This window comes from Physeter macrocephalus, chromosome 5 (genome assembly GCF_002837175.3).
Source record: "Physeter macrocephalus isolate SW-GA chromosome 5, ASM283717v5, whole genome shotgun sequence".
NCBI classification, from domain to species: domain Eukaryota; kingdom Metazoa; phylum Chordata; class Mammalia; order Artiodactyla; family Physeteridae; genus Physeter; species Physeter macrocephalus.
The window spans coordinates 88,248,161-88,274,781 of NC_041218.1; the positions used below are offsets into that span (position 1 = coordinate 88,248,161).

The following is a 26,621-nucleotide window of genomic DNA, read 5'->3' on the forward strand; positions in this document are numbered from 1 at the left end:
GAACCCATGTCCCCTGCATCGGCAGGCGGACTCTCAACCACTGCGCCACCAGGGAAGCCCCCCTCATTGTAGTTTTGATTTGCATTTCAAAGAGGGAACTTTTTGCTTTTTAGTAGTACATGATAAAAGCTGGCATTCTATATCTGTGTGGAAAGGAAAAACTATTCAGTAAATGGTATTAAAAACTAATTACTGGAACAAAATTAATTACGATTCCTACCTAATTTTATGTCTAAATAAATTCCAAACAGAGCAAAGGTTTTCATTTATAATTGCATTACAGATTTTGTAAACAAGCTCAGATTAAAAATATAAAATATCCTGTTTGTACAGTGTGTAGTAAGTTTAATTTTTTGAGGTTAGAATATATAAAATAGCAATTGTGATAATTCAAGATTAGTCAAACATTCAATTATTATTATCCACACAGTTCATTTTCTTTCTAGTTATCATGCCATTAATACCTGCCTCTTGTGCTCACCTGACAATCTGCCCATTGTTTGTGAGCAGCTGGTCAACTTCCCATCCCATTATCACCTTCTGCTGTTTTCACATTTGAAATAACCTGCCAAGATTTTCCTGAACAACAATCAGACATCTCTTCTGAGGAGGCAAAAACAGCCATAACGTAGTGCAACTTATTCATTTCTCAAAGTTATCAAGTACCCAGAAGTTGAAGGCCTGACCTGAAACAAGATAATCACAGCCCCAGATTCCAGAGAGCTTACAGTCTGGTGAAGAAGACAACTAAACATGTGATTAAAATGTGAAGTGAAGAAAATGAAAAGACAACCCTCAGAATGGGAGAAAATATTTGCAAACAAAGCAATCGACAAGGGATTAATCTCCAAAACATACAGACAGCTCATGCAGCTCAGTATCACAAACAACCCAATCAAAAAACGGGCAGAGGGTCTAAATAGACATTTCTCTAAAGACGACATACAGATGGTTAAAAAGCACATGAAAAGATGCTCAACATCACTAATTATTAGAGAAATGCAACTCAAAACTACAATGACGTATCACCTCACACCGGTCAGAATGGCCATCATTTAAAAGTCTACAAATAATAAAGGCTGGAGAGGGTATGGAGAAAAGGGAACCCTCCTACACTGTTGGTGGGAATGTAAAGTGACACAGCCACTATGGAGAACAGTATGGAGGTTCCTTAATGGAAGACAGTATGGAGGTTTCTTAAAAAACTAAGAATAGAGCTACCACATGATCCTGCAATCCCACTCCTGGGCATATATCTAGAGAAAACCATAATTCGAAAAGATACATGCACCCCATGGTTCACTGCAGTGCTATTTACAGTAGCCAGGACGTGGAAGCAACCTAAATGTCCATCAACAGAGGAATGGATAAAGAAGATGCGGTACATATATACAATGGAATATTATTCAGCCATGAAAAAGAATGAAATAATGCCATCTGCAGCAACATGGATGGACCTAGAGATTATCATACTAAGTGAAGGAAGTCAGAGTAGACAGATATCATACGATATTGCTTATATGTGGAATCTAAAAAAAGGCTATAAATGAATTTATCTACAAAACAGAAATAGAGTTACAGATGTAGAAAATAAACTTAAGGTTACCAGGGGGTAAGTGGGGTGGATAAATTGGAAGATTGGGACTGACATATACACACTAGTATATATAAAATAGATAAACAATGAGGACCTACTGTATAGTACAGGAAACTCTACTCAATAGTCTGTAATGGCCTATATGGGAAAAAAATCTAAAAAAGAGTGGATATATGTATAATAGATTCGCTTTGCTATACATCTGAAACTAACACAACATTGTAAATCAACTATACCCCAATAAAAATTTTTTAAAAAAAATGAAGTGAAGAAAGTCAGGATATGGCAAAGTGATATGGGAAGAGACAGCAAGAGGACTTAATCTAGTCCAGGGAGTAGCAAAGGCCTCCCTTTCAAGTTCAGTCCTAAAAGATGAGTAAGTTCAGTGGAGTAGAAGTGTGGAACTAGAGATGGAAGGATAATGGATAGAGAAAGTTCTAGGCAGCAAGGAGCACTGAGGAGAAGCTGAAGAGCTAAATGAGGATATGATCATCCAGAACCTTAGGGAACATTTTAAGGAATTTGAACATCATCTCATAAATAGAAAAGTGACATCAAATAGGCATTTAGATCTCTAGTTATCATTTAGGCTGTAGAATGAAGAATGAAATGAAAGATCATAGATGTGAAGTAGAGAGCCCAATAAGGAAGCAGTTATACAATAATTGAGGTTAGAGATAATTAGGCTAGAGATAATTCGCTTTCAACTAATACTAAGAGAAAGGAAGGCGTAAAAGTAGATAGATGTGAAAGACAGTGGCTAGAAGTGAAAATATCTGGCTACAGGTGTGATAAAGTTAAAGTGGAGAATTCAGTTTTCAAACTGGAGCGCTGAGATAAGGAGCATGCATGGAAAGACAAATTTGGGTAAGGAAGACAATGAGTTGTGAACATATTACTCTTACGGTTCTATGAACCACCTAATAGTGGTCATGTCAAGGAGGCAACTGAATACACAGATCTAAACCTCTGGACTAAGCTAAGATTTGAAGAGTGCTAACGATAGACATAAGAAAACTAACAGGGTCATTAGCAAAGCCAGAGAGACTACTACTGTAAAAGGGCCCCAAACTAAACTAAATGCTAAAATAGCTGCAGGAGAGATAAGGAAAATGGCAGGGGACGCTAAAAGGGGAAGGACAAATGGAATGTAAATTGTTAAACTGTTGAGTGGAGTGAAGGTTAAGGGACCATGCCTAATCTTGCGGTTTTTAGAGAACTTTTCAAGACTGTGAACAGCTGGTTACCTAAGAATTAATGATCAGATTATCTGCTCCTCACAGAAAAAGCCCTCCACATACACACACTGAAGCACACATGTTAACTGAACAGAATCTCCTACATACAGAGCAACATTTTTAAACCTCACCCTTGGACTCACTACTGATTTGACATGCATCCGATAACAGAACTTTAATAAGGTACTTGCCTGCATCTCAAACTCACATCCATCTTTTTGAACCAGTTCTCTTACAGGCATACCCACATTTTTTCAAAAAATGCTTATTCTCTCCATCTGAAAGCATAAAATAACATGTAAATTCTCCTTTCTTGCTATATATTTGAAAACCATGATGCCCTATCATATAATCCCTCTTAAAATCTTCCTTTTCATGTCCAGGAGTACCAAGCATTTCACCACTAAAATCACTTCATTTCACTACTACAGTAGTCTCCAACACCCCTGACTCTACAGTTTTCTCAGCCAATCTCTCCTATACAATGCTACTAAAGTAATATTCCTAAAATAGCAATTTGAATATATTACCACCCTACTAAAAAACTGTGCCTTGCTGTTGCCCACAGAATGAAGTCTGAACTCCTTATCCAGACAAATAGAAAGCAGATTATGGCAGACTTTCAACTGCAATGCAGTCCTATCTCACAACTGTACAAAATCATCAATCCCAGCCAAATGGTTCCTCTCACAGACCACTGAACATGCCAGACACACTTGTCTCTACAATCTTGCTCACACCATCCCTCCTGCCTAACAAGCTTGTCTCCATCATCTCCATTTACATAAGTCCTAATTTTCCATCAAAGCCCAGTTCTTTTACTTGGCAAACTATCACACAATGCAAGGTACAATTCTGCATGAAGGAGATTTAAAAATATTAACATGGTTTGCACAGTAGTTTAGAGAGAGAGCTCTGAGGTCAAACTATCTAAAGATCTGAAACCTAGATTTACTACTTATTTCATATCCTTCAGCAAGTCACTTAAATTATTCTGAGCTTCCATAAAGCACTTTCAAAAGTCTACTATCTAACTAAACTTTAAAGAAGTTGTGAAAATTAAATAAAAATCTATATAAAGTGCTGAGTATATAGTTCTATAAATGTTAACCCTTGTTCTTATTTTTGTTGTTTCTGTCCTCAAGCTTATATTCTAGCACAAATTGCACCTAAGCACTCACTGCATCAGCTTGTGGCCCAACTCAAAAAAGCTTGACAGAATTTACTAATTCTAACATTTTCATTAACCTCAAAGGAGAAAACCAAAATTATACTGTTCTGGTTTCTTTTGTATCAATTAAATTTTTTTCATGATAAAAAGTTAAATATTTTCAAAAAAAAAAGTTAAATATTTTAAATCTACAATTCAAAAAAAATGTACAAAGTTTAATGTACCTTCAGAAATAAAAATGTTTAAAGTGATAAATTAGTTGGTAAGAGTGTACATTTATTATTAATTCTCCTTAATCACACACACACAAAGATTTTATATAAGCCACAATTATTTCATCAGAATTCTTTTTACTCTAACACTCTAACTGAAAAAGTATCATTATTTTTTCAATATCCTATTTTAAGTAGTTTATCTGTAATTTGAAACTTTAATTCATTTGAGGATGGTGAAAAACTAATGACATTTACTATAATAACTGTAAACCTCTGACATATAAACTTCTTTCAGCAAGTTAGTATGATTCCTACTAATACCAAAAATTCTCAGAAACCAGGATACCAATGGGAAAACTCTACAGGTTATACATACCCATGAATTCAGTGAAACTAAATGTGTCCAATGTGTTATACAGGAAAGAATGGTTAGGAACTAATATCCCTACAAATGCCTACCATATACCAGGCTCATGTAATTCTAACAATCATGCTGTGGACACCTATAATAACAGATGAGTATGAGCTCAAAAAGATTAAGTGATTTCACCAGTGTCCCACAAATAGGAACAAATCAAAATTAGGCTAAAATTTAAGATCTCTTCTTGAAATACTTACCACAACAATAGGGAGAAAAAGAACTAGAAACATAAATTCCACCTTTAATGTAACTAGGAGATACTGTAACTGTAACCTGAAATACAATTTATAAAGACAGAACGTTGATGGTGGAATGGTAAATGACCTGGCATAAATGGAAGAAGGTTAAGGTAAGTCCCTATAGAAAGAAATAATGACAAACAACCCTGTTTACTCTGCAGCACCACAGAAGGGCTTAGAAATGGGAGGTGCTGGGAAAGGCAAGATGACAGAACCAAACTGCTTCACCCCCCGCCCCCCGCTCCCACACTCCTAAGGAAATGAGAGGTGTTCAGCAAAACTGAATCAGAGCGTGGCTCCAGCCTCAGGGGTGACACACACAGAAAAAGGGAGAAGCGAGTGCTGGTATGAAAACAAGGAGACTAAGTGAAAATTTAGAAACTGGTGAGACTTGTAGTAGCTTTCTTCCTCCACCCAGCACTAGAACTCTGCCATCAATACTCATTACTTCTGCCAATCCTCTCCTCCCTCCATTATTCCACTTATGCAGATGGACAGAAAAATGAAGGACCATTATCTAAAGAAACTGAAAGCCTTCTTACCCACCACCTAGAGAAAAAAATAATAAAGATAAAAACAAGGGAGTTCATTAGTCACTAAGCTATGCTCATGCATGTCCAGTGAGCTTTCAATCAGTTTTGCAACATTCTGTTGAATATGAAGGAACTGCTGAGGATCACACAGATCTGAAGAAAGCCTTCAACAACAACAGAAAAGAGACCAAAACAAACAGAAAAAAAGTTATAGGAACCAAAAACAATGCAAGGCACGGAAGAAAATGTCAAAGAAACTGTAATTAATATCCTTGAAGAGGTAACAGAAGATGCTGTACCCATGAAAAAGAAACAAGATGCTATAATACAGAATAGAGAAGAGCTCATAAAACATTTTTTTAAAAAAAGATACCTGAAATTTTAAAATTCAGTGAAAGGATTGAAATCTCCCAGATAGGACAAAAGACAGTTTTTTGGAGATCAAATTTCTCAGCATCAACATTGGAAGCCAAGCAATAAAGGAACACCTCCAAACTTTTAAGGAAAAATGATTTCCAATACAGAAATCTCTCAACAGCCCAACAGTCAAGTGTGAGGATAAAATCGAAACCCCCCAAAATATCTCAGGCACTCTTTAACAGTAATAGTAGAGAAACCAAAAAGAAGGAATAAACTAAAAGGAAGGCATGGGATCCAGGAAAAAAGGGACTCAACAAAAGTGAAAAAAAATTCCCAGAATGTCCCAAGATAACAGCTTTGCAGCAGGCCTAAACAGAAAACAATCCAGAATAAAGCAGGAAGAAGGACAGCTACACAAGGGATGACTACAGGAATAAGTGAAAGTGGTAAGTTTATGTGACAGATTTGACCATGTGGAAAATTGTACTGAGAAGCATTTTACCGAGCTGCTGGAGGATATAGAAAGACAAAACTAAGCAAATGAAAAAACAAGGCATGAAAAGCAAAAGGTTACAAGAGAAAATGAAATCATAGTAAACTACTATCTCAGCAGTGACAAATATTTGGTTGGAACGATGAAAGCTCTCAACATGAAATTAACCTGAAATTGCAGAATAACAGTATTAGAAGATGGAGGAAAAGCCTAGTTTGAAAAATCTCTGAACATCTATCCCTTTAAAATCATTGATAATTACATACCTCAAATTATTCAATTCTAAGGAAAGCCTCTATTTTCATTAAATTCTGTAACTACACTTTCAAGGCAAAAATTTAGTGAAATGCACTGGTTTTGTCTTGGGATACTTCACAGGGTCATTTTAAGGAAATAAGGTAATAAATGCAAAGCAAAAATGCTAACAAAAATTAGAAGATCTATACAAGTTGTACTGGTTACTGGAATCAGTTAAGGCAGCTTATTATCTAGTAATATGTTTGTTCTATTGTTTGCTATAATTCTTTTCTTTTAATATTTATGTGTTTATTTATATTTATTTTGGCTATGCCTGGTCTCAGTTGTGGCACACGGGGTCTTCATTGCAGCATGTGGCATCTTTAGTCGATCTTTACTGCAGCATGCAGGATCTTCTAGTTGCAGCATGTGGACTTCTTAGTCGCAGCATGCATGCAGGACCTAGTTCCCCGACCAGGGATCGAACCTGGGCCCCCTGCACTGGGAACACGGAGTCTTACCCACTAGACCGCCACACAAGTCCCTGTTTGTTGTAATTCTAAATGTTGGACACCTTCAGCACATGTCCACTTTTACCTTCCACATTTACCAGTTAATAATTTATTCAGTCTTACAGGAAAGTGGGCTGTGAACTCTTTAGTAGTTTACCTCTTTATACACCAATAAAACTTTTATTTCATAGTTTTAAAAATCTAGGACTTCCCCAGTGGCACACTCATTGGGAGTCCGCCTGCCAATGCAGGGGACACGGGTTCGAGCCCTGGTCCGGGAGGATCCCACATGCCGTGGAGCAACTGGGCCTGTGCACCACAGCTGCTGAGCCTGTGCTCTAGAGCCCATGAGCCACAAGGGCTTAAGCCCGGGCGCCTGGAGCCTGTGCTCTGCAACAAGAGAGGCCACCATAATGAGAGGCCTGCGCACAGCAGCGAGAAGTAGCCCCGGCTGGTGCAACTGGAGAGAGCCCGTGGGCAACAATGAAGACCCAACGCAGACAAAAATAAATAAATAAAATTTAAAAATTAATTTAAAAAACTAATTTTTAAAAAATCTAAAATGTTTTGCACTTTTTCTTTTTATAATAAATTTAACTTTTACTTGATGACTCAGGCTGTCATGCAAGTCAGCTACAGTACTATGACTAGATGGCCTCAGAGGTTTCAGGTCTGTAAGGCATCAGCCCTTATGCTAAATGGACCTAGACTGGTATGCTTTTATAACCTTCCTGTTCATCACTGTTAACTTTCAGATCTACTGTCAACGATCCTTCCTCTATCTGGACTGACCCATCTTTTACTTACTATGGGGTTAAAAAAAATCATCATGCTTCTGACTCAACATTTACTAAATGCCCTGCCTTTCATACACACACTTTCATTTAATGCAAATAACTTCTGTTAGAATGGTAGTCAATGTAAAAATTTAGCAGTTCTGACTAAAGACTTTAAAAAAAACTACTACAAATAAATACAGGAGTTTAATTGCTTAATAATGGAGTTTGGGGGCTGCATCTTTTGGATGGTTTTGGGGGTTTTGTTTGTTTTTTGAGAGAAGGATTTATTTTCCTTGCTTTGGTGTCTTTATAACTAATTTCCAGTTATGATCCAAGATTGGTCAATCAATGATCTATGGGATAATTGTGGGAGTCACTGAACTATCCTATGTGCTATCGTATCAACTATCCAACTTAGAGCAATACCAAAGAGAGATATATACTTAAAACTACAGGCACATGGTCATCCATTCACTAAGACTTTCACAAAAAAAGCAGAAAAATGAGAAATCTATTGCAAATTAGGACTTTTATATTTGCAATTATATCTCTATTAAATGCATGTATATAATTTTGTTATTTTAATACTTCTGTTGCTTAAAAATTTTCTTAGTTGAATAAAACAGAACCTCAATTCAGTTAAATCTGAACTTCAGAAGGATATGAGTACTTCCCAAATTAAGAGGTAAAGATTTTCACCATTAAATGCATCACCAAGACACTGAAAAGCAATCCTTCTCATTGATTTTGTTATTCCTCTAGAAAATAGCAGCATTTCCATAAAAAAAGAAAAAAAAAAGAAAGAAAAGAAAATCTTACCATAGTGTTACTATCTAGTCACTACTCAAAAAACATACATAAATCATGGAATAAAAGCTATCACTGCTTATATTCAGGCTTAATAATGTAAGCTGTAGCCCTCAAAAGGAGGATTCTAAATGTACTTTAAAAGACTAGAAAACTTTCTCTTTAACAGCCATTTCACTTTAAAAGCAATTTATGTGCTCCAGAGAATTGTTAAAGAATGCTTACTTATTTATTTTCAGCCATTCCAATACATCGACAATGTTATACCCATATTCACGTTCTCATTCAAAGAACTTAGAAGAGCAAATACACTGTTTACACATCACAAATAAAACTGATATTGAGCTGCAAATGCTGACTTCCAGGCACTTTTAAATTTTAAATGTAATTATTAAAACAAAATTGCTGTAAAATACTAATCACCTAAAATCCCAGACTAAAAGTAGTATAAATTCCATCCTCAAAACCACTTTCCTAGAAACAACACTCTCCAAAGCTGAGATCCTTTACCTTGTGCCAGAGTACCTGATGCCTATGCTTAGATGTCAAAGCTTTGCTACAGGCAAAATATCAAAAAAGTAACACTGCTGCTACATACTCGTGCACAACATTTTAAAAAATTGCGAAAATATGCCATTCTAATTCAAACATACAGAGAATTTTTTATTCTCTAAGCTACCATTAGATCAGCAACGCTAAAACTGCTTGACATTTCATTTTTCCTAAAACAAACAAAAATACTTTCACAATACTGTGTATTAATGTACATTTATAATAAAGATCACTACGTGCTTTAAGCTTTGGATCACATAAAGATCTAATTTTCAACCAGTCTCCACGGTGTACCACTGTCAAAACTGTGTATCAAACGTCTAAATAGGTAGGACCATCTATTTTATAGAAATACTTCCTGAAAATTATATGACTAGCCTACTTTTTAAAAGAAAACCGCGCAGTCGTGTCTGAAAAGAACGCTTAAGAATTTGCCTTTCTCTGATGGTAAAACATTTTGCAGCAAGTACTTGGTCTGGCCAAAAAACGTCAATGCTCCTGATTTTATCATTTGCTGCAGGAAAAAAAGAATATGGCTGAAAATTCTTTCTGAAGGGTGGTATTTCAAACAGGACCACTCACAACACTTAAGAATACGGAGCGGAGAGGAGGGTGGAGGGAGGCTATCTTATGAAACAGCACACTCCGGGCCCTGCACACTACCTCATTTCCCTAATAGGGATGAAAAGCTCAGGCCTCTGGTAGTTTCCAGCTGACGCCAATGCTCTCCACACCCCTTTTATTGACAGGATTTTCTGGCGCTGGAGCCTGTGTCACAAATACAAATTCCGTGATCACGTCTAAACGGTCTAATGATCAAGCATCTTCTACAGGACCAAACCCTTCGCGATCCCATTCCCTCCCGTCTCCCTCCGTAGCGAAACACACCTAGGCGGGTCCTCTACATCGAATTCTACAAATCCTGCCGCGCATTATCGAGGCAGAAACGATACAGAAAATAGATTTCTGCCATCCCCCTCGGTGCTACCGAAATAAATAGATTTCAGCCATCCCCCTCGGTGCTACCGAAATTACAGGCTCCATTTCCTGTCCCCATGGGGACCGCAAAATCTCCGGCGGAGAACCGGACGCCTCCCGCCCCCTCCAGGCTGGCGCAAGCGGCCCCCGCGCTCCCCCTGCCTGGGCCCCGCGGGCGCGAGCGGGTGGCGGGGACCCGAGGCGCCCTCCCCTCCCCACACCCCGCGCCGGCACCCACCTCTCGGCAGCGGCTTCATCTCCCCGTTCTCCTCGCGGGCTGCCCCGCCGGCCTCGCCCGCCCCGCCGAGGCCGTGCCTCCTCCTTTCCTTCTCTCGCTTCTCCTTGGGTCTGCGCGGCTTGGCGTTGGCGGAGGAGGCGGCGGCCGGCAGCAGGAGATGGTGAGGTTGAGCGTGCAGGAGCGTAGGAGGGACCAGCAGTTTGCGCGGCACCGGCTGGGACGAGGAAGCAGAGGCTGAGGAGGGGACGGCCGTGCCAGCGGAGAAAGAGAAATTGCTCCGAGCAGAGGACAGGGAGGGGGCAGCAGACAGAGCGGCGAAGCTCCAAGACCCAGGGCTGCCATAGCTCTGAGGCGAAGGTGCCGCGGAAGACTGCAGCTGCCTGCTGTTGCCGCCGCTGCCTCCTTCTCCGTTCAGTCTCCGCGGCGTCTTCTTCTCCTCAGTCCGGATCTTCTTGGCGGACAGAGGACCCGGCGGGTCCCGGGAGGGGGGCTGCAGCTTGGAAAACGGTTCTTTCTCCGAGACGGCGGCGGGGGCGCAGTGCACTAGGCTCGGCGGTTCCGCCATTTTGCGCTCCTGTTGTATTTACTCTCCTCCGCTCCCAGGCGCGGGGCAGGGGCGGGCTCTCCTCAGGGGGCAGGGAAGGGGCGGAGCGGCCGGGCCCTCCATTGGGCGAGCCACGCTGAGGGATATCTTAAGAACCAATCAAAAGCGCGAGTCTGGAGCCGAAGTTGTGGGGGGACTCGCCAAGCGTACCAGTTTTGGAGGTCACAGGTCCGCGGGGCGCGGCTAATGGCGGAGCAAGCTGTGAGGGGAGGGTCGTACAGTTGTCGTCAGCGTGAACGCGGGTGCCCAGTGAGTGTCTGAAAGAACCCCAACTCCAGACCCCAAAGTCTGCCCCAGCCCCGCGCTCGTCTCTGCCTCGTCGACTTTATCTGATACCACTTTCCCTTCCTTTTTCCCTGGTGGGGAGGGTCCTTTTGGTCCCTCCCCTGCCTTTTCCCGCTCAGAAAGCCGCTCAGAAAGCCGAATCTCGCCGATTCTCAGCTCCGAGGAGAAAATTTTGCCGGAAATTAAATCCTTCCTTCTGTTAGGCAGTAGTCGATTGATGGGAGGAGCTAAAAGTCACTTGGTGTCCTGACAAGATGTGTTACTCTTTTGCTAAAATCGTCATCTCTAATGCTTTGAGGGCGATAACTTCTGCACACCTAGAACTTTCGGATTACTACCGAGCTTGAAGGTAAGACTCTCCTGGAGAATTTTTTTTTTTAAGCTCTTGTGTTTAGACCGTTAAAGATTTTAATTTATTATCATTATTATAACTCAGATTCGGTAAGAAAAATTCATTAGCGATATTTATAGATGTTTGAAAAGCAAGTTTTTTTAAGTGTATTTTAGCGTTTAGTTAGCAGTCTGTTCGATGTTTTGTAAGCGCGTGCTTTGATTTGTAGCTTAGAAGATAAGGAATTTGAGGAGATGGGTTACAGTAATTGCAACCAAGTGAAGAGTACGATTATAATTCTACTCTAAGGTCTTACATGAGACCAAGAAGTCAAAGGAATAGATGTAAAAATAAAAGTAGTCAAATGAGGAGATGACCAGTCAGAGGATATTTTGAGTCCCAAAAGGTGCCTTAAGTTGCGTGTAACTTTGTGGAAAACAATTAAAAGTAACTTTCCAGAATTACCAGTTTTCGTGACCTCATGAAGTTGGAATTCTTTATTTTGTTTTCACTTTTGGTGGTAAAGGGGATTGGTTTTAAGAATATTTTGGAGTCAAAATTTAATATTGGTTTATAGACTTTTTTTTGAGGTGCGTCAAATTTTTTAAGTAATGAAAACTATTCACTGTACTTTAATGCATAGCAATGAAAGCAAGTGTAAGCTGTGTAGTAGGAACTGACTGACAGTAGATGTCTTACTGAAAAGTGTGGACAGAGATTATGGGGCTGGAAATCATCTGCTACTGACTAGCTTTGTGACATCACTCAGGGTGCCCTTTATCTGTCTGAACTTATGTTTTATTTATTAAGTGAGTATATTTGATTACATGATTACTAAGATCCCTTCTGCGCTGTAAACTTTGGCTGTATTTAAGAAGCTTTTCAAAATCACACTGAAATCATTACAATTAAAATAACTTCTTGGGGGGTTTCCCTGGTGGCGCAGTGGTTGGGAGTCCGCCTGCCGATGCAGGGAGCGCGGGTTCGTGCCCCGGCCCGGGAGGACCCCACGTGCCGCGGAGCCGCTGGGCCCGTGAGCCATGGCCACTGAGCCTGCGCGTCCGGGGCCTGTGCTCCGCAACGGGAGAGGCCACAGCAGTGAGAGGCCCGCGTACCGCAAGAAAAAATAATAATAATAATAATAACTTCTTAATTGTTTGCCCTCCAGATATGAGAGTGCCTCATATACATAATATAGTGCCTGTAAATTTGCACCATTATCTTCCTTATCTTCCCTGCAGAAGTCTGGAAAATCTGACTTCTTAAGGGGCCAGCTAAAGTGGACTCTCACCTGAATTCGTTACTAATTGCACTATATTCTTTTATACACTCTTATCAAGGCAGACCCTAAATTTATAGAGCCTGAGCAAGAGTGTGGTTATGGAGGTTCACAGACCGTGTGTCTAAATATTTAAGTTATAAATAAAGATAACAAACTATTATTAAAAACATATTCTACTCTCCTACCTTGGCAAATCTACTTAAATAACGATCTGGAAAGCCAGGTTTAAATTTAGAATTCTCAGACATCTAGAGTCCTCAGACTGACCCTGTTCTCTTCCCATTCCCAACTTCTTCACCCACCTCACCCAACATGTCCAAGCTATGTCCACATCTTGAACGCCCTGCAAATAGTGATGTGTAATCAGCTGCTCCATATGCCTGCAGATCTAGCCACTCTGAAAGAGGAGTGCAGGCTCAAGGGGCAGACATTGGCCCCTTGACCTCATGGACTCCTTGTCCTTTGCAGCAGGAGGAGGGTACTCAACTCAGGTCTAAGGGCAGTATTGTTACAAAACATGCTCAATTATCTGTCTTTTCTCCCATGTAATCAGCCATTCCCTTACAACTAGGTCATACCTAACAACATTGAACTAGGAGAGAATTCCCACTACTGTCACCAATTCCTACTGGCTTAATCTCTACAACTACTAAAACCATCCACTTCTCTCCATGTCCATTGTTGGCACCCTATTCCAAGTACCACCCCTCTCACCTGGATAACTACAGTAACCTTTTTTCTGGTCTTCTTATACTGCAGTTTTCTCCAGTCTGCCCGCCATTCTACCCAGAATGCACTTTTCAAAAGATTAATCTGATCTTGTCACTTTCCTTGCTTCAGACCCATCAATGGCTTCCATTTCTCTTAGGATAAAGAACAAAATCCTTAACTGACCAACAAAACCCATCATGATCTAGCCCCTTCCTCTTCTATCTCAAAGTAAAAGGTCTTCAATTTCCAGAATGCACCATACTGTCTTACAATTTAGGAATATTATATATGTTGTTTCCTCTACCCGACTGCTTTTTTTCTCTTTACCTGATGCTTATGTGATGATTTGGATAATGGGCACAAGGGAGGCAGATGTCATTAATACCTCCTACATTTCTAACCTGCATGACTTGATGGACAGTGGGGCCATTCACTGAGCTAGGAAACACTGGAAGAGTGACAAGTTTGGGATGCTCTTTGATCTTGGACCTGATGAACATGAGGTACCTATGAGACATCACATCCTTTGGGTCTCAGCTCAAGCTAAGCCTCACTTCCTTGGAGAAGCCTTCTCTCCCTGTCAAGACTAGATTCCTAACTTGCTGGTTCCTTTTCTTCTCGTCCTCATTTCTTTTCGCTTGTTGTTGTTGTTGTTGTTTACTCACTTATTATCTCTCCCACCTCTTTTCATTCCTCCTCTAACAGCTAACAGCTCTATTGAAAACATACTACCCTGTACCCTGGTTGTCCATCTTCTTGGCTGACACCTGGCTGCCCTCTGAGGACACAGACTGTACTTTTTTTTTCTCTCTCTCTCATATGCTATTTTATTTTTTTAATTAATTTTTATTGGGGAGTTGGGGATTCTTAGGGATATGTCATTGCTCTTTATCTGACTCTAAATACTTCTATGTGGTATTAGCATCGCAGTGTCTTCTGATTTATCAGAAATGCTGTCAATTCCCAAGTCTTTCTCTCCTGCCTTGACCTTCCGCCTGATTCCTGACTCTTATCCAGATGCCAAATGTATGTTGCCGCTTTTGTAGCCACTTACACCTCAGATTTTATACCATCCATTCTCTTCCTCCCATGTATCATTCTCCTGCATTTTTTGTCCACCTTATCATTCAAGCTACAAGCCTGGGAGTCTTCTTTGACTTCTTTTTTTCTCTCACCCTCTGCGTTAGTCAGTCACTGTCTCTAGCCAGTTTCTCTTCTCCGTTCCCGCTGCTGCCTCTTGCCTTCAGGCCTCAAGCCAGCTTGGATTTTGTTAATGATCCCTTCCTAACTCTAAGTCTTACATCTTCTAAACTATCCTCCATGCTGCTTCCAAAATTATATTTCTAAAATATTAACCTGATTATGCCTCAGTCTCTTCACTGATTCCCTTTGGCATAAGGGATAAAAGTCACACTTTCCAATGTAAATACAAGCCATTCTTGATATAACCCCAGCACTCCTTTCTCTCTCACTCTCCCACAGCTTTCCTCTGTTTCATCTCTTCTGAACTATGTGTAATTGCCAAAAGAGTGGCACTCTTTGTCGCTCTGTGCGTTCTGCCTGTCATACCCCTCCAGGATTGGGTTCAAGCATCTCCCTAGTCCTGTGCTTCCTGACCTGCCAAATCAGAGTTGATGGTTCCTTTGTGCCATCATTATTCTGCCTAGGAGCAGTTAACTCATTGGTCTCTGCTTCTAGCCTGAGAGCCTCCTTGAGAGCAGGGATGATGCATTATTTATATTTGTATGCATAGTATCTGGGACATGGTTAGAAAACAAATGTTGAAAAGAAGTATATAAAGAGCAGTTTGTGATCTTTATGATAAGATGAGGATCAGAGGTTACAATCAAATGGTCTTGATAGGTTAAAAAAATAATAAGGCAGGTTGACTCTAATGTAATAGGAAGTGGTGAGGACTGTGGAAACTGGGAATTATATGCCGTATCTACAAGGTACATTGCTGATTGTTCCTCTATGGAAATGAAGCAGGCCTACTTGCCAAATATCAAGATTTTTTTTTTTTTTTTGCGGTACGCAGGCCTCTCCCTGTTGTGGCCTCTCCCGTTGCGGAGCACAGGCTCCGGACGCGCAGGCTCAGCGGCCATGGCTCATGGGCCCAGCCGCTCCGCGGCATGTGGGATCCTCCTGGTCTGGGGCACGAACCCATGTCCCCTGCATCGGCAGGCGGACTCTCAACCACTGCGCCACCAGGGAAGCCCTAGATTTTTTTAATGTGAGGTTTCCTAAGAAACTATGCAAGCCAGACAAAACGTATCTGTGGGTCACATAACCCAGTCTGACTTCTGATCTAGAAAAAAGTGACTTAACTTCGGGTAAGGTAGCCTTTGAGAGTTTTGTTTGTTTGTTAACTCAGGGCCCTACCTTTGTCAATTGCTAGAATAGATAGATACTCAGCAAATGTATGTCAACTTGTAGCCATGATAAATGTATGTTAGCAGTGTTTAGAGCTGTCCTCCTAGAATCTGGTTTTCTCTGTGTATAATGTCCTCCAATATTCCTGAGCCTAACTGCATTTTTGCTTTGCAGTATACTATCCTCTGGCCTTGTCCAGGTTCCTGACCCCCTGTGCTTTTTTTTTTTTTTAATTTATTTATTTATGGCTGTGTTGGGTCTTCATTGCTGCGCACAGTCTTTCTCTAGTTGCGGTGAGCGGGGGCTACTCTTTATTGTGGTGCGCGGGCTTCTCATTGCGGTGGCTTCTCTTTGTCGCAGAGCACGGACTCTAGGCGCGCAGACTTCAGTAGTTGCGGCTCGCAGGCTCAGGAGTTGTGGCTTGCGGGCCCTAGAGCGTGGGCTCAGTAGTTGTGGAGCACGGGCTTAGTTACTCCGTGGCATGTGTGATCTTCCCAGACTAGGGCTCGAACCCGTGTCCCCTGCACTGGCAGGCGGATTCTTAACCACTGCGCCACCAGGGAAGTTCCCCCTGTCCTTTATGAAACCCTGTATTAACCTTAAAGACATCCCTTCTACCCTTCTGGCATGGAAATCTCAAAGTCCTACCTCTGTCACACTGACCTGCACATCTTTATGTGTCTTTCTTTTGTGAATCAACATTGACCAGTTATAAAGGGTGGTTCTATGCTTTTAGGAAAGCCTGATCTTTTCAACTTTCATGTTGTCAGTTCTAATTTAGTCCACACTTAGTACAGGAGCCAGCAAACTTGTTCTGTAAAGAGCCAGATAGTAAATATTTTAAGCTTTGCAGACCACATGTCTCTCTAGCAACTACTGCTTGTAGCACAAAAGCAGCCATAGACAATATATTAATGAGTGGGCATGGCTGTGTTCCAGTAAAACTATAAAAATAGGCAGGATAGATTTGGACTGCAATATATAGTTTGCTGACTCTTGCTCTAGGATTTTGATTTCTACCTTTATACCATGTGAAAAGATCGTTGAACATCTCTTCCACACTCCCCTTTGCTCCTGCTGCGTCAGCCACATGGCTTTGTCTCTGTTCCCTGATCATGCCCAGTCCTGCCTAAGACCCTTGGCCCAGGCTAGTTCCCTGCCTGGAACGCTTCCTCCCTCCCACCTCTAACTCTTCTTTCAGATGTCATTACAGGCCTTCCTCTTTTCATTATTCTCTGTCACAGCATTCTCTGTCTTTCAGAGCACCTATCACAGTTTATAATTATTTTACAATTATTTCCTTTTTATCATTTGTCTCCCTCAGTAAATAATAAGCTCCATGGGGACAGGGACCACATCTTTCTTATTCACTCTTATTCACCACTGTATCTCTGGAATCTAGCAAATGCCTTGTATGCATTAGACACCCACCAAATGGTTATTGAATGGATAAATCAATTAATGACTCAGCCTGAATTTTGATTAACTAATTTAGTTGTTTTTCACCAGAAACTAATAGAATAGTTCTATAGTGATGCAATAGTATATTCACAAAAAAATCAATGGACTTCCCTGGCAGTCCAGTGGTTAAGACTCGGCGCTTCCACTGCAGGGGGTGCGGGTTCAATCCCTGGTCAGGGAACTAAGATCCCACATGCCACATGGTGCAGCCAAAAAAAAAAAAGTCAAAATTTTAGTTTTCTGATGAATCTAGTTATACCTACATGTGCATTTCAGTCATAGTGACTGTTTCTTAGTTTATTAGTTTCACTCTTTCTTAATGTATTTATATTAGTACAGTGATGCACTGAAAATTCATACAACTCAGAATACATTTCTATAACTCTTTTCCAAAAGTGCGGAATAGCTCTAGCTGCAGATCTGAATAGTGAAACAACGCCAGGTTTATAGCATGAGATCTTATGGGTGTCTCCCTCATACAGGGATGGTCAGGTCTGTAAGAAAAACACTGACATAATCTTGTCCTGTAGGAATAAAGGTCTATTTAGATAACAGAGTAGTAACAGGAGTAAGAGGGTCAATTTTGGTTCTTCTGTAGCTGTCTTCAGAATCTTGGAGTTAAGCAACTCTGAATAAACTTCAAAAAGAACTCTATCGAACTGGAACAAAACATAATATCTAGGACCAGTTTCTTTGTATTCATCTGAAAACTTTCTGTTATACTGTTGAAGTAAAAAATCTGTTGACCAGCATTGCATCCATCCACACCTAACCTGTTAAAAGAACTATTGGAATTAACTATAGAAAAGGAAACTTATTAACGTGCATAACATTATATTTTTGCCCTTTCTGCTGACAAATAAGATCCCTCTCAAGTTTGAATCCATGTATACATATATGACAAAAGAACCCACTGAACCATAGATTCACCATTAATTTCTCTGGCATCCACCAACATTGGGCTCTGTGATGATTATGTAAATCTTTTCCCTCACCCTGGTTATAATCATTCTTAAATTTAAGAGGTAAAAAAACAACCTATTTGAGGTCCCGGAGTTGAGATATACTCTGTGTTGTAAGTAGAGGTGTTGCATACAGAAATAATTAAAGTAACTCCGGTTAAAAAAATAAAAGGCAATTAATTATTATGAGATCAGGTTACAAGAAAAAGTTAAAGTACCCAAATAGCATTTGTTTAGCCATATAGTATACAAAATAAAAATTTTTAATAAATAAAGTTTGGATGTGGGGACACCAGGAGATAATTATCATTCAAATTCAAGTGCAACTATTAGTTCACTTGAATATCTCAAAAACATTTCAGACTCATCATATCAGCTCCTTCTCACAATATTTTATAGGCTCCTCCTCTGGAGACTCTCAAGTTTCAATATAAGGGCATTTTTCCCCTCACATATTCCTTTATTGGCCAATCTCAAAAATGCCCATAATGTCAGTAAATTGTTTTTATAGTGACAGCTCCCCAGTGTATATCTGTAAACCTGGCTGGTCCTCTGTGTTTGTGACCTAACCACTCAGCATCTTCCACAGATATATCAAAAGCACCTCCAACTCAATATGTCTGTGGCAGAGATGTCTAGTATCCGTTTTCCCCCTTCTTCCTACTACCTGAACTTTATTTCACTCAAGTGCAACATGCCTAGGTAAAAAAATGCAAACAAACAAAAATGTAGACTGCCCAACCTCCCTCATTCCTAGGGATGGCAGTGATGTCATGGAATTCTGGGTGAGGCTTTCAGGACAGCTCCTTTCAGGGTGGGAGGGGGCACTTAACCCCTTTGCCCTTCCCCCTTTCTCTCCTGCCTGGAACTTGGGTAAGGGGGAAAAGAAAGGGGCTTAACTATCAAGATGTGAAACTTTCAGCCCATATTTTTCTAATTCAGCAGTGCAGGTGAGTTGAACTCTCACCTCTTAACCACTGATATTTTACAACAAATAAGACTTAACTGCTTGCTCAATCACAGTCTTTCCAGTTCGTGTATGTACTCAAGTTTGGGGGAAGTTGAAAATTGTAGGTGAGGGAGTGGCTGCTGCTTAAAGGCTTCGTTGGAGAGTCAGCAGCCACCACGGAGCAGGAAGAAAGCAGAAAGAATAAAAGGGACCAAACAGTAAATAGAAACCATCTGTAACATCTCTTGGCAGGTTAATTTTGCGGCCAGAATTTTTGTATGGAAGGACATCACATCATTTTGATATTTATTTATTTGGTTGTGCTGGGTCTTAGTTGTGGCAGGCGGGCTCCTTAATTGTGGCTTGAGGGCTCCTTAGTTGCTGCATGCATGTGGCATCTAGTTCCCTGACCGGGGATCGAACCCGGGCCCCCTGCATTGCGAGCATGGAGTCTTACCCACTGTGCCACCAGGGAAATCCTTTGATACTTATTTTTAAGAAGGGGATAGGAAGCCTGTAAAATGTATGACAGGAGCCTTACTCAGTGTTGTAATCTCTAAAAAGACAAGCATACGTTTTATGGTACTCGTCAGTTTTCTGGAAAGAGGGAACTATTTTAGCTAAGAATTGGTGGGTAGAGGGTAAAGTATGTATTATGACTTTGAAATCTAAGTGTGGCAAAGGGTGTAAAGACAGATGATAAATTCATAGAATTTCTAGATTGAAAACCCAGCCCTGTACCCAATTTGTGAATTTCCTTTGCTGCTTATACTTTACTTTGTTCTTGAAAAGGAAAACTTCATCTCCAGAATAACTGTTCTCTGCTTCATTGTTTCAGCCACACTTTCAGACCATCACTGTGGGTAGGGGGATAATGTTTACTGAGTGCCTTGTGTCAGCCTCATGTTTGTGGACATTTTACCTCATCCTATGCTTTGAAAAGCCTTACAAGGAATTTTTCACAAATGAACTGGAATTCCATGTTCATCCTGACACTAAACTAATTTTCTAATGTAGCCTATCTTGCAAGCGGAAGCAGAAGTCTAAAGTGTCAAAATTTTAAATCTAAACATTGATCTTGCCTTTTTTAGAAATTTCAGTTAATTAAATTATGTTTCAAAAATACACATTCAGAAAAGATGCAGTGTTTCTTAGGGTGCTGGTAGACACAAGTGCTTTTATCTCATACTAGGCCAAGAGTACTTTTAGGGGAAGGACTGAGAGTGGGAGAGGGTAAGGACAGACAGACCTATATAAGCAGTGGCTTGAACTTCTCAAGACACTTTATAATTCAGTTGCCCAAAGTCTGGGTAACCTGAATATCCTGAAGCCAGTCTAACAAGATTCCCAGAAGGGATGACCCACAGAAGAACAATTTTGTGCAAATGCTGCATTTGTCAGTAGAGCCAGGAAATTACAAAACTATGACTGTCACAAAGTTATCATTTCAATTTTTTGGTTTCACAGATTCTAATTTGAAAAGCTTGTTTGAATAATTAATGAACAGTGCCATGAAGTAACATGTATCTTGCCTCAGGTGCAAGTGCTGGCTTTTCTTGATTCCCCTTGGATGAACGACTACTTCTGTGTACCATTAGATTGAAAAATAGATGTATAACTAAAACAGCTAAACTAAAAAACCATCAAATAATTACCCACTTTTTAAGTTAACTTTTAAATCCAAGCTCTGATTAAGTCTATTTACATTGTAATTTCTATTTTTAGGATTTTAATCTTAGTCTTTGCCCCGTTTTATCCTTATGTTTGATTTCAATGAGTAGAAAATACTAAATTCTAGAATAAAGTCACTGGGAGTTTTACATCTGTTAGTGAAAGAGGACAGAAAAAGAAGGTGCAAATCAGGTACCTGGAAACCTTGACTACCACGGCATGAAACCTGGGGTCAAGGGTTGCCACATCCAACCTTGCCAGCACAGATGGGCAAGTCCAAGTGCCAAGCAAAGAGGATAAGCTTTCTATGTGTAGAATTCTTATAACCTTGGGTGGAGTTTGCCCTGAAGTCTTAATCTTGCCATCTGAGTTTACAAATACTACCAGTGTACCTTGACCATCACCTTGATCTAGGTCAAAAGTGTGAGTGGTATAGGGACTTCCCTGGCGGTCCAGTGGTTAAGACTCCGCACTTCCAATGCAGGGGGTGTGGGTTCCATCCCTGGTCAGGGAACTAAGATCCCACATGCTGTGTGGTGCGGCCAAAAAAAAAAAAAAAATAGTGTGAGTGGAATGGACATTTAGAGATTTCAGCTTCTTCATAGTGAACTGTAAGTACACGGGCATAGGTATTAGAGGCACACAGGTCCTCTTAAATATTGTTTGATGATGATACCAAGTTAAGTGCTTCAGTGTATCATAGGAAAGCAAGCCTAAAATAATGCAGCACCAATATAAATTACAGGTATGCAGTCATAATGTGGTATGCTTGTAAATGAATAACTAATTCCATTTGGAGATTAAATACCACTTTTGATGCCCCAGGTAGAGGTATTAAACAGGAAAACACAAATGCATAGTGGCAAATGATACAGAATCTTTTGCAGATGTGAAGGACGTTGTTATTTTTATTTCTGTGGTCAGGCTAATGTCTATGACCACTCTGACTAACTGAAAGCATAAATCATATTTACATGAACTTATATTTGTCTCTCCCCCTCAGTATTCTTTCATGTTTATAATATGTGTAGTAATTTTTTAAAAAGTTTTTTGCTAATCAATGATCTTATTGTTTTCTAAAGTTTCTTTATTCCTTGATATACCACCTCTTACGCTAGAGGTGCTTCTCTTATTACCTCTTTTTGGATGCCCTTCTTCAGTTTATCTTCAATTAATATGTAGTCTGCTTTTTCTTATTTTCCATATACAGTAAGTATTTAGTTAGTAAATATTTATAGGATGTGAGGGTGATCTGGCTGCAACATATGTCACCCCATTAATCACCAGGGTTGATCTGGCTAATCTGGCTGGCTAGGCAGGTATCCCCTCCCTCACTACTCCATGTGTGTCCCTCCCAAAGCTGTGCGCTCAGTCGAAGAGGACAGCCGTCTTCAATAGAGGTGGACCATTCTTAGGTCAAGGGTATAGGAGTAGCTGTGCTCCCCTGCTAGAACCTCCAAATACTGACAAAGCATCCACGTGCTGCCAGGCAGTAGACTAAGTGCTAGGAATATAGCAGTAGACAAGGCAGACATGGTCTCTGTCCTCGTGGAACAGACTTTACTCTGTAGTCACAATTTCTGTTTCCAAATAAGCTTTTCATTAGTGCTTTGTTATTCAAGACTGTCATTTCATTTCTTACTGATTTATTTGTATAACAAACGGCATGGAGTATCTGTGGTGCACCCAGCACTGTGTGATAATATAATTGAGAAGATAGATGTCAACAGGTGAATTACAGCACTATGGTTAAAATAATGCAGTGGTGGCATGAGCTATGTACAGTGAAAATGCAAAAGGCAGGTCAACAACACTAGCTGGAGAAATGAGGAAGAAAAGCCCAGAGAAGATGATATTTGAGCTGACTGTTTAACAATTAGAAGGCAAAAAGATGGAAAAACATTTTTGAGGCTGAGGAAAGAGCATTTCGAAAAAGATATGTAATAACGACATGTTTAATGTGGTTTTCTCTGTGAGAAGTTCATTGTAGTTCAAGTGTAAGGGGCATGAAATGCCGTAAAAGGAGAGGAGTCTCTAAAATAGACAAGAACCAGATTGTGAAAGGTGTTGCTCCTGACTGCCTTGGCATGCTGAAGACTCAGTGCGTGCGTTTTGTTACCGTAAGGGCTTCATGAGGAAGAGTGGGAAATGTTCTTGTAACTGTGTTTCACGTCCTTCTGATTTCTCGCAGCCTTCACCAAGTATTGCTTCCTAACTCTAGCTGCATACTTCTGCAGGCCATGCTTTTTAACTCTCTGTGTAATACTTAAATGCTATCTCAGTTATCACAGCTTTTCTACAAACTGAATAAAATTAGGAAAAATTTGAAATTCTAAAATTAGATTTACATTAGCTCTCTAAAATATTGTTGGAATTTAAAATATCATATTCATTTTATACAACTAATCTCTTTATTTAGCTCTCCTGTTTATATTCCTTATGATTACTTGTATTTTTTGTTCGAAAGCAAAAAAATATTTTGAAAGTAAAACAGTAAAATTGTAAAATATATTTATATTGATTACAAAACGATACTTACATAGCTTCTTCCTGCTTTTTCTCTGTTTTTAAAAAATGAGTGTCTCTTTTTTTTTTTTTTTTTTTTTTTTTTGTACGCGGGCCTCTCACTGCCGTGGCCTCTCCCTCTGCGGAGCACAGGCTCCGGACGCGCAGGCTCAGCGGCCATGGCTCACGGGCCCAGCCGCTCCGCGGCATGTGGGACCCTCCCAGACCTGGGCACGAACCCTCCTCCCCCGCATCGGCAGGCGGACTCCCAACCACTGCGCCACCAGGGAAGCCCAGAGTGTCTCTTTTGAAGAGATTTTACCACACACACAGATACAAAAGCAAGGGAAAGTAATTTAAAATACTATTGAACTAAATAAAGCCAATGAAACTTAAACCAATGGTTTATTTTATAGGAAGGATCAAGTCAATATTTACCCATTCTTGAAAAGGAAAATCTGAAAGTGGAAGGTATATGTGTAAGCCTTTCCTTAATTTCAAGAGGCACATATTACGGACTTTATGTCAAACTCCATTTTAGTCACTGGAAATATAAAAATGAATAATACTGTCCATGCTCTCGATGGACTTGTTGTCTAGTGAAATATTAAGTTGAACCACATGAAATTACATCGGTTTTTAGATCAAAAATAGTCACATATCAATTCAGCCTAAATATATATGTAAACAGAAATTTGCAATAATAGAGATATGAACAAGGTGCTACGTGCCCTGCAAAAGTGCTTTGTGCTGCCTAGAGCAGTCTGTGAAGGCTTTCCAGAGATGACATTTGAGCTGAGTTTCAGAAAATGGTTGAGAGTTCCCTATGTGTTCACGGAAAGCAAAGAGAATGAGCACATTCCAGTAATAGGAAACAGCAAGTGCAGAGTTGCTGAACGGAGAAGGAGCCTGGCACATGTGGGAAACTGCAGATACTTTAGATTGGTTGGAATGCCAGGTATGTGGTGGGTGACAGAAGAGGCAGGCGAAGTAAGCAGAGGGCAGATGTTAGAAGGTAGGATGTACCAAGCCAAAGAGCTTGATTTTATCCTTGAAATTGGTGAGATGTGTATAATCCAGAGTGTGTGCAAGGCAACCTGTTATGGTTCATAAAGAAAATATTACTACTTCTAGTATATTTACCTTTGTATTGTTTTTTAAAATTTTCTAATTGTGTAGGGGTTACAGTGTATATAATTTTCTTCAGTACTGGATGTAAATAATTTATAAATAAATAAATATACATGTATTATGGTGTGTTATGGGCTGAATTGTGTCCCCCCCACAGAATTTACGTTGAAATCCTAACTTCTGGTATTTCAAAGTATGACCTTAATTGGAAATAGGGTCATTACAGATGTAATTGGTTAAGATGAGTTCATATTGGAGTAGAGTGGGCCCCTAAGCCAATATGACTGGTGTTCTTGAAGATAAAGGCAGATTTGGGGGTAATGCTTCTACAAGCCAGGGAACTCCAAGATTGCCAGCATACCATTAGGAGCTAGGGGAGAGGCATGGAACAGATCCTTCTTCCCTCATAGCCCTCAGAAGGAACCATCCATGTTGGCATCTTGATCTTGGACTCCTAGTCTCCAAACTGTAAGACAATTTTCTGTTGTTTAAGCCACTCAGTTTGTAGGACTTGGTTACAGCAGCCCTAGAAAACGAGCACATGCTATGGGATCGGAAAGTTTAGAGACCCTGATTAGATGATGGGGAGCAATAGAAGAGTTGGTTTATGTTTAAGAGTCCAAATTATTTATGTCCTGTAATTATTCAGTCTCAGAATTTAGTAATTTACTTGACTTGAATTGATTTCTTGACTTTCCAGTTCTTACTCTCCTTCTTTAAAACATTATAGTTTGCAAATAACTTGTTTGTATTTGTGTTTGGTATAGTTTACAGTAAAGGAAGAAGGAATTAGGAAATACCTTTAGTTCAAAACAGACGGTGATAATATGCAACAGTTTTAGGGAAAAAAATTACATTTAAGAAAAAAAAGTATTATTTAATCCCATTAGGTAGAAATGGAACTAAGAAACAGGATCCTACCAACAGAAGTCACAGCTGTAAAGAGTTTAATCAGTGCAAGGAGAATTGTAGGTAAAACATGCATTATTCTAGCTATATAATCTTCAAGTATTAAGCACAACCAGTCCTTTTTTATAAGTCATATGTTAGTCACTTGCCTGAGGTTCCAAAACAGAGTGATTGAGAGAGTTTGCAAGGCCAGGAATAATACCCTAAATTCAGATGTACCTATTTGAAGCCTGTTTTTAGGTCAGCAAAATCCAGAAGTCAGCAATACATTAATTAATTAATTAAAATACAAAGTATATTTTGTGTATTATATTTTGGGCATTTTAGATCTTTGTGGGCCATGGAATATTTGATAATTTTTGGCCTTACTTATGCAAATCAACTAAAGCATTTTGAAATACTACCTTTTTATTTTTTTTATTTTTTATTTTTTTAAATTTTATTTATTTATTTATGGCTGTGTTGGGTCTTCGTTTCTGTGCGAGGGCTTTGTCTAGGACTTTCTCTAGTTGTGGCAAGCGGGGGCCACTCTTCATCGCGGTGCGCGGGCCTCTCACTATCGCGGCCTCTCTTGTTGCGGAGCACAGGCTCCAGACGCGCAGGCTCAGTAATTGTGGCTCACGGGCCCAGATGCTCCGTGGCATGTGGGATCTTCCCAGACCAGGGCTCGAACCCGTGTCCCCTGCATTGGCAGGCGGATTTTCAACCACTGCGCCACCAGGGAAGCCGAAATACTACCTTTTTAAAAATCCACATGTATTGTAATAGTTCTGCCATCCTTTAGACAAGTAGTTTTCAGACTTTCTAAAAGAATCCACTCTTCAAATGAATTCTTATGTGGAAGCCCAATATGCAATAACTACATTAGGCAGTTTACTCCATCACAGAAGACCATATATAGATCCTTGATGTTTTAAATCTTTGTTTCTTATATGTAGCCTGGAAGTTCTGTATTTTGTGAATATCTATTCTGTATTCACTGTTTAATATGTTAGCAGAATGAAAAGAAATTTACGTGATAGGAATAACAAATATGCTACTGACCTATGATCATAGGGCCTATGCTTGGAGTTGCTT

The 26,621-nt window shown here is 40.0% G+C and overlaps 1 protein-coding gene and 1 long non-coding RNA gene across 26 annotated transcripts in view; one reads left to right on the forward strand and one right to left on the reverse strand.

Moving 5' to 3' along the window:
- Window positions 1–11,026, reverse strand: part of RSBN1L (round spermatid basic protein 1 like) — a 69,992-nt gene extending 58,966 nt beyond the window's left edge. Inside the window, exon 1 of the mRNA XM_007102616.3 lies at window positions 10,371–11,026. Within this exon, the coding sequence (XP_007102678.1) occupies window positions 10,371–10,935 (565 nt within the window). The 5' untranslated portion in view covers window positions 10,936–11,026. The remainder of the gene's footprint in view (window positions 1–10,370) is intronic.
- A 7-nt stretch (window positions 11,027–11,033) lies between these two features.
- The window catches only part of LOC102980705 (uncharacterized), a 131,653-nt gene continuing 116,065 nt past the window's right edge, over window positions 11,034–26,621 (forward strand). For 9 of the 25 annotated variants that reach the window (XR_008617440.1, XR_008617442.1, XR_008617444.1 and 6 more), the window contains exon 1: window positions 11,044–11,608. This is a non-coding gene — a long non-coding RNA (uncharacterized lncRNA). Of the gene's footprint in view, window positions 11,609–26,621 lie in introns of all 25 variants that reach the window. The other 16 variants (XR_008617432.1, XR_008617441.1, XR_008617448.1 and 13 more) reach the window with 15 other exon arrangements.